Raw genomic sequence first — 8,661 nt, 5'->3', positions numbered from 1 at the left:
TTGTATGGCTCAATGAAGATCTATGCTAGCTTGATAATTGTTTTGTTGTTTTTTGGTATGAAGACATGAAGTTAGTTGAATGATTGTTGATTATTGCTTTAATATGCAACTGAAATTCTGTCAAAAATTTTGGTTTTGACATTTTTTGGTATATCAAGTAAAATCCAAACCTGAATTATTGGGTACCTCGGTCCTGTTCGCTTCGCTGAAAAGCCAGATTGAAAAGTATTGTTCGTTGATTTGTTGTGAGAGAAAAATATTGTACTATAGTTGATGAGTTTAAGCGAACATGACCCAAATTTCAGGTATTGCTTTTTCGGATTCAAAATCGGATAGCAATTTTTAATACTCGGATATCTAATTATCCAATCCAAAATTATTGGATTACCGGAATGCTCACCCGGCTGCAGCACATCCGATCCGTTGCCGTCTCTGTTCTCGTCCTAGGCCCAAAAGAAAGAAGCATTAGCGAGAAACAGCGAAAGAGAACTCCCCCAGCTCAAGCTCTCCCCCGTCCAAGGAGGCGGCTAAATTTTGAATAGCTGGAGCTCACTCCACGCAAATGGACATGGCGTCGCTGACGCATAGACTGCTGAGAAGCTTTGACCCCTTCCGGTCCGGCCGGCCAAGCAGTAATGGATTGTTACTGCTCTCGTATTTCACGTGAACATCTACAGACTGCAGGTACGTGTGTGGACTGCAGAACCGTGGTCCGTGGGAGGTGGTGTGGAGAGATGCTTTCCTCTGCTCGTAGCGAACGGTGCATTGCACCGACCCGGCAGCAGCAGAGGGCGGTAGTGTGTGGCCGTGTGGGTACGGCGGAAGCGAGCGGACTGCGGACCACCCGGCGCGGCACGCGCCGAGCCGAGGGGCCAACGCGAAAAGAATTCCGTCCCTGCTCGGCAGTAGAGGAGCCGTTGAGAGCGATCGAATTCGCGGGGTGGGTCTGTCGCCACTCGGGCACGGGCACCGCGCGGTGAGCTGAGAGCACAGCAGCCCACCACCAGCAGAGAGCACAACACGCGATCGATCCCACGGGCCACGGCGCTCGCGCTACGCTATGCGACCCCGCCCGCGGGTCCCCAAGCTTTCCGCGTCACCCCTCCCTCCGCCTCGCGCTTTATATAGCCACCGCGTCCGCTTCGCCTCTCCCGTCCACGCATCGCCGCCGCGCCATATCTGCAGGAAGCACCAGGCCAGGCACATCGCCTCGCCCCCACCTTCCTTCCCCCTTTCATCGCCACCACCACCGCAAGCCAAGAGGCACGGGGCACGCCAAGGGGGGAGTCAGCAAATCCGGACAAACGCTGCCCCGGTCGCGGCCGGCATGGGCTTCCCGATGGGCTACTCGGAGCTGGTGCTCCCGAAGCAGCTGCTCCACCTCCTCCTGCTGCTGGGGTACATCCGCCGCTTCCTCCTCTGGGCGTTCGACGCCGTGGGCCTCGGCGACCTGCTGGATCTCGGGGACGACCACCAGGCGCTGCTGCAGGACCACCACCACCACCACGGCGACTCCCAGGGGCGGGACCACGGCGCGCTGCCGCATCAGGCGGCGGCGATGCTGCTGCTGCAGCACCGCCGGCCGGAGTTCCGGGCGGTGCCGGCGATGGTCATTGAGGAGGTCCTCCCCGTGGTGCGGTTCGACGAGCTGGAGGCGCGCGTCGGCGGGGACTGCGCCGTGTGCCTCAGCGGCATCGGCGGCGGCGACGAGGTGCGGCGGCTCAGCAACTGCCGCCACGTCTTCCACCGCGCCTGCCTCGACCGCTGGATGGAGCACGACCAGCGCACCTGCCCGCTCTGCCGCGCGCCGCTCATCCCCGACGAGATGGCCGGCGCGCTCTGGGCCGCCGCCGCCGGCGTCCCCGACGCCTCCGACTTCGACTTCTCCTACTTCGGCGCGACGCCGCTGACGCCCGTGCCCTCCCCGACGCTGCTGCGGCCGCACGAGCTGCTGCTTACCGGCCTGGGCGGCTACCAGTGAGCGAGCTCACCGTCCGCCTGCCGGAAACCCACTTCTGACTTCCCCCGTGCGGAATGCGCGGCCGCGAACGTCTCAATCGAAGGACAGCAGCCGCCGAGGCAGAGAAACCAACCGGAGGAGGGAGAGGCTCGACCGAATTGTACATAGGCAAAATGAGTAAAGCGGCCACCCCCAAAAAAGGCTAGGAGATTGGATTCCTCTCGTGCATACGTAGATTCCGTCTTCCAAGTTTGTGGAGTTGTGAGCTAGGCAGCGTGTCGATGCAAGATTTGGGCCCGCTTTTTTTTTTTGTCCTGCCATGCTGAGTATGCTGCATGCTTGCTGGCTGGCTGGCTTGGCTGCTCAGGTCAGGTCTGGTCACCCCAGCTGTTCGCGCTTTTCGTTTTTCTCATCTGGATTCTGGATGGACGGCGGGTCTGGTACATCCGTGGACCGCTGGACGGCTCTGTTCCTCTGAACCTTTCCACCTTTTCCGTCTCGGACGGAAGGACCCAAGCCAAGCACGCGATTTTCTTTTCCACTAGTGGCACAAAATATTTTTGCTTCAGCTGGAAAGCGCCAAGGCTCCAGATGTTCCGTGGATCCGAAGTTTGCGGCCACAGGGCACCCATTGCTGTAACAGCTGCTTAAACACAGATTCAGTCCCGGTGCTGTGTTGTCCAGCCCAAAATTGGCAACCAATTTTATCTCGCTGTCGATCTCTGGAACCCGCAGGAACCACCGATCCAGTTTGCATCTTTCGAACAGTGGCAAACGCTAATCAGACAGCCGGGGATGCGAGGAAATCCGACGAGTCCCTCTGTTCCTTTCCAGAATCCAATCATATTCATCCGTGTCACCCGCCTGGCGAGTGCATCTTTGCCCTGACCGGCCGCCCACTCCGTGGTGCTCAGGTACGTGTGCACGGTCTTCAGAGTTCAGACTCCAGGAAGTTTCAGATCCAAACAAACCCGCGGGGTTAAGAGCTGTTCAGCTCATGGCTCCTACGACCGCTGAAGCTGATTTGTTGTGAGAAAAAACAAAGTACCATAACAGATAAGTTTATGCGAACAAGCAGTCCGATTAAGACGGGGAAGTCTGAGGCGTGCTCCTAGACGCAAGGGCAACCGAGCGGAGCGGCCTGCCTATGCCTAGCCTACTGTTGAGGTTTGGCCGCCGGCCGCCGGCTGGCCTCCCTACAGCGACTAAACGCCGAGGTAAAGTGTCCCACCCTGTTTGCCAGATGATATCAGCTATGCTTGTTAGTCATGAAACAGTGTTTTTCTTTGTCAATAAAATAGCATCAGCCGGCTTATAAGCTACAGAAACGATCAGGCGAACAGGGTATGTGACATTGTCTGCAGCAGAAAGGACGACAGATTATTCAGTCTCGCTCTGAAAGGCAGCGCGCCCTTGACAGGTGTAGAGGCTTCTTCTACCTGTAACGCACGGCCAAGGGATAGCCGATAGACGCATCTCCATGGCATGTTCGGCTGGTATTATAGTCGGTTGATAAACCAGCTGAAGATATATTGTTGTGAGAGAAAAATACTGTAGGGTTCTGGTGAACTGGCCCTTCCGCCACTCGGCCACTCCGTACCCCTGGGCCCTAGCCCCGCGCACCGAAAGCGAGGAGTATCAGCAAAAGAGTGTGCACGTTAAGCAACGCCGCTTTTTCTTGGTTATTAGACTGTCTCCAACGGCGCATGCAAAGGCTCACCCAAACGCAAAATACGTCGTGTACAGTATTTTGCGTCCCGAAATCGCACTTCAACGGAGGACGCATCCAAAGCAGGCATTTTGGGTACCTGGCGAATCGGAAGGCAAAAATGAGTTGTCTCTCTCGACGACGCAAAAGCGTAGCAGAGAGGGGGAGCTGAGGGGAGCTTCGGCGTGAGCTCCGTCCACCCGCCGCCGCACCAGCGCCTCTCGGAGCGGCGCAAGTGGGAGTCCTCCTCCTCGGACTCCGGGGGCAGCTCCTCCTCCACCGACGAGCCCGAGCCGCGACGCATCCGCGCGGAGGCCCGCACGTCCTCGCCCTCTTCCTCTCCGCCACGCCGCCCGCCGCTCCTCCTTCCTCCGCTTCAAGCCCCGCGCCCTCGCCGCCACCGGCACTGGCACCGGAGCAGCCGCGCCCCCTCCCCATCCGGATCTACGTTGAGGTAGTCGTCGGGGTTGTACTTGTGCGGGTAACTCCCCGGGAGGTAGAACCCGCGGGCGCCTGGCAGCGCCGCCACGAGCAGCGTGGCCGCCGCGACGGCGAGGAGGAGGAGCGCGCGTGGGGCGGGCCATGGATCTAGATCGGCGGGGGCGCGCGGATCTAGGCTCCGCGGCAGTAGGGTCTGGGGTGGGTGGGCGGGTCGGTTGCGGCGCTCGGCCCTGCTCGGGGTCTGTTGGAGAAGGCAGACTTTTGGGTCCGCAACCTTTTACCTGTAGCTGACCTAAGCTGTCGAATAGGTATGGTATATGGGTTGTCCTCGTTGGAGACGGTCTTAGGAACGCATTACTTCTTGAGCTTCCCTGATGCGAATCTAACCTACTAATTTACTCCTAGCTGGTAGTTTTGCTTGCAAGTAAAACAAGGCAACAGAAATCGTAACACTAAAAGCTACATATGTTTGGGAAAAAGAATGATAAAAAACGAAAAGGGATAAAAAATAAATACGAGGCATGATAAAAGCAAAAAGTTTCAGTATAAATCACAAGTAGTGATAGTTTACATTGTGTGAACGCTAGTCTTAATATTTTTTAGTCTACGTGAATTACTTTATTTATAGTAGAACCAATACAAGTGTTCGCCTTCGTCGGTGGTGCATACTCGTACACGCTGGGCCCGGCCAGCCAGCCAGCTCTCGTCGTGCCGTCGCGTAACGTCTGGCCGCTGGCCGTCGCGCCCGTCGCCAGCCGCGGCGCCGCATCATCACGATCCTGATCCAGGCACTGACGGACACGTCTGCCTGGCTGTGCTTCGATTTCAACCGCCTAGCAGTGCACAGCAGCGTGTAACAGTGCTCCCATCCGACCCATTGTTAAGCAAGCTCGATCGTACCCATTTGTTGGCTGTCGATTTCGCAACTAAAGCGAAAACGATAACGACGTCGGCGAAAGCTTGTATTATCCTGGAACGTCCGAACTGGCACGTTCATTTGAACTTATCGGCTAGAGTCTACGGTATTTTTCTCTCATAATAAATTAGTAAGATTAATTTATCAGCCGACTTTAATACCAGCCGAACATGCTCTCGTGAGTAAAGCAATAATAACGCAGACTGCAGTTCCCGTACCGGTGGTTTTCACTTCACTGGATGACCCGTCGTTTTCGCCGTCTATTCGCCCGTTCCCTGACCGAAAAGGCCAAGGCCCAAGGCCGTGCCATCACGTTCACGCTACAGCGGATAAGAATGAGCCGAGCCGCTGCCGCTGCCGCTGCCGCCGATCCATCGAGCTCGATCGCCCGGGCGTCGACGCCACCGTCCGCATCAGCTATTAGTTCCGCGGATGCACGAGATCCGCAGTAGTGCCCCGAGCACGTACGAACGTGTCGCCCAACTCGCGGCCCGCCCACGTCGTCGTCGTCGTCGCGTCGCGTGGTCGGGATCGAGGGGCCTCCACTCCACCTCGTCGCGGTGCGGCCAGTGCGGTGCGTTGCTGCAACGGCCTCTCGCCCTCTCCTCGTCTTGTATGGGAATGGGTGTTCCACATCAAGGCGGTCCAGGCGCTTTGCAGCCCTCCACCAAAGCGTCGCTGGTAGATAGGGAGAGAATGTAAAGGAAAACGCCAGAGCCCGTGAGTTGCACATGTGGAAAAAATCGCTGGAAGCCTCAAACGCTTGTCCACACACACACACATCGTCTGAAAATTGATTATCCGCGAAGAAGAGTGCACCGCATTACTACATTGATCTTACCCGCGCGGCTGCAGCTGCCGATATATCTTCGACGTGTTCCAAACTGTTCAGGTAGATTCGGAATGCCCTGCTGCTTCCACACAGTTTTGTGAATTTTATTTAAGCAAGTCACACAGCCCACAGTTGATTTGACACTTGGGGGGGACTATTCCATGATGAGGAAGCAAATCAGGCGCAACAGATTTGGGTTTCATTCAGGCCTTGTTTAGTTCCACCCTAACTTCTAAAAAGTTGCTACAGTAACTGTCACATCGAATGTTTGCGGCCCGTGCATGGAGCATTAAATGTAGACGAAAAGAAAAACTAATTGCACAGTTTGGGGGGAAATTGCGAGACGAACGTTTTGAGCCTAATTAGTCCATATTTAAACACTATTTGTCAAATAAAAACGAACATGCTACAGTAACCCAAAATCCAAAATCCTCCGACTAAACGAGGCCTCATCCACCATCTCGCGGGTCGCAGCAGATCCACTGCTATTTTGGCGGATCTTCTGAATTGGAGGATTTCAACGATAATGGCCCGACAAAAGATCTTGCCGGGCCCTGACTATCCACCAGACGGCAGACTGCCAGGGGACCTGATGGTGCGTTGAGCTGCCTGGCCTGCACCACCTGCACCGCTGCACGAGATGCATGAATATACAATATGTTCGGTTGGCTGGTTCGTATTATTGCTGGTTCGTGAAGAAGTACTACTGACTGGTTTGTGTGAGAGAAAAATACTGTTTCGACTGAAAATTTACGATCGTTTATGACAAGCCACAACCAAACGAAAAGGCTGATGATGGGCAGTATACGGGTTCCGACGGGACGAGCAACCGCTATCAGCTTGCAGCCTGTTCAGCTAGGGCTGAAACGATTGGCTGGTTTGGTGTGAGAGAAAAATACTGTTCTGGCTGGAAATTTATGATCGTTTACGACCAAGTGAACAGGCTGTTGTTCGCTCTTTGATTTCAGTTAGGGCTTATCAGACAGTCAATTATATTTTTCTCACACAACAAATTAGCAACGGCCAAGCTTATCAGCCCCGAAACCAACCAACGAACAAACTAAATGTCATTAACGGAACGGACCTGTAGCGTCGCGCAACCATCATCGGGTTTATGGACGTGTCGGCGTCAGATGGCAACTGCCTGACAGCTACAAAACGTGTGTACCTGTGACCACAAGACCACCAGATTGTCCATTAAAAAAAAGACCACCAGATTGTCTGTTAGAAAATGGCAAACGAATCAGACCTCAACGATTATTCAAAATACTAGCATTTGTGTATTGGAGCTCGCCATAAAAGTGGAATGTGATCAAACAAGCTCATGTTTCAAGAATGTGATCAAACCGTTTTGCATGTCTTATTATATGAGACTTGTCTTTGAATTTCTTTTCTGGAGAATGCTCAGTTCCTTTGGATTGTAACATATGACTATGCTATACAGATTATCTAGTATACGTACTTGACAAGATTTTAAATTTCTGTTTGTTCTTTTTTTTAGAATTTAGTAATAAGTTTTGCTTAGCAAGCCCATCATTTCTTTTAGGCCGTTAGTTATTTGGGCCGAGTGTATTTATGGACCTAAATTGGGAAAATGTGGCTCACCGGGTGACGAGATTGACACAGTTGTGGCAAATGAAGGCCAAACGGACTCTGACATGTCCATGGCCTTGAGAAGTTGAAATCCACATCACAAAAGAATCAAGGCCCATCACGTAGCAGCTGGGCTCCAAATTGCACTCATGTATCAACGCAAAGTCGGACTTATCGACAAGCGCGAGGCCTCATGGGCCGCAGGCCGCGTCATCTGTCTGGCCCGAGATTTGTAATGACATGGGCTAAACACGAAGCTGATCTCATGGGATGCTGTGGGCTAAATTGGATGAGGCCGTTCATATGGATCACATGGGCTCATATGGGTGAGGGATTTAGGGGGTGCTTGGTTTCGTAGCTAGCTCTCTTTGTTTAGGTGGCACAAACAATAAGAAACTTGCCCATCCAAAAAAGCCATATTGGCTCTATCGGTGTAGAAAGTGACCAACTAGTGAATATTTATAATTTTACCATACGTTGTGATCGGAAGTGGCCTAGCACTCAATGACACATGATTTATACTAGTTCAGGCAATGTGCCCTACGTCTAGTTTGGATCGGTTAGTGACTTTATTCCTGAGCCCAGGTGCTCGAAGTTTGCAGTGGGGTTACAAACGAGAAGGAGGAAGAAGGGGTGTACATGAGGTCCGGTCGGCTCAGGTCGAAAGGGCCGGGAGTGACGGGAGCTGCGCTATGAGTAAGTGTTCAAGTGTGTGCTTGGAGTCCGAACTCGGTGGTTCTGTGGTCATGTGTTAGTGAACTTGATCGGTGCTTGTTATCTTCAAGAAGGGCTCTCTCTTTGTTGGAGGGGGCGCGTCCCCTTTTATAGATAAAGGAGATGGCTTTACAAGTGGGAGGTGAGGGTACGTATGCTACCGAGCCTTGTTGCCCACGTCTACCGAGCCTTGTTGCCCACGTTGGTGGGTACAAGATAATGGTAGGCGCCTACAACACTGTTGATGTCACTGTAGAATGTCAGATGCATGCGGAAGGTCGTGCTGTCTTTTTCAGGGATGGTAGACGTCGGTACCTGCAAATACTGTTTGATGCCTAGAGACATATGAGGAGTCTCGCTATGTTCACCCGGTATGGTAAATCCTGACGCCCATACCGCTATCGATGCCCAGTGGCACGTGGGGGGCCTTACCGTATGGGAGTTGTAGCGGCCCCTACAATACTATAGAGGGAGATGTCGGCGCCTACAATACTATT

The 8,661-nt window shown here is 53.6% G+C and overlaps 1 protein-coding gene across 1 annotated transcript; it reads left to right on the top strand.

Annotated features, from left to right (window-relative positions):
* Window positions 1-1,152: 1,152 nt before the first annotated feature.
* On the top strand, window positions 1,153-2,930 carry LOC136493515 (brassinosteroid-responsive RING protein 1-like). The gene has a single exon (XM_066489613.1). It carries the CDS (start codon window positions 1,328-1,330, stop codon window positions 1,979-1,981), a length of 654 nt encoding a protein of 217 aa, XP_066345710.1. The 5' UTR covers window positions 1,153-1,327; the 3' UTR covers window positions 1,982-2,930.
* Window positions 2,931-8,661: the final 5,731 nt, after the last annotated feature.

This window comes from Miscanthus floridulus, chromosome 11 (assembly GCF_019320115.1).
Source record: "Miscanthus floridulus cultivar M001 chromosome 11, ASM1932011v1, whole genome shotgun sequence".
NCBI lineage: Eukaryota > Viridiplantae > Streptophyta > Magnoliopsida > Poales > Poaceae > Miscanthus > Miscanthus floridulus.
The sequence above is the reverse complement of the archived record's forward strand: the minus strand, read 5'-3'. Positions and strand labels throughout refer to the sequence as shown.

What these genes read in the sequence shown, in the direction of transcription:
- LOC136493515 (XM_066489613.1), top strand. Translation starts at nt 1,328, where the DNA reads ATGGGCTTCCCGATGGGCTACTCGGAGCTGGTGCTCCCGAAGCAGCTG.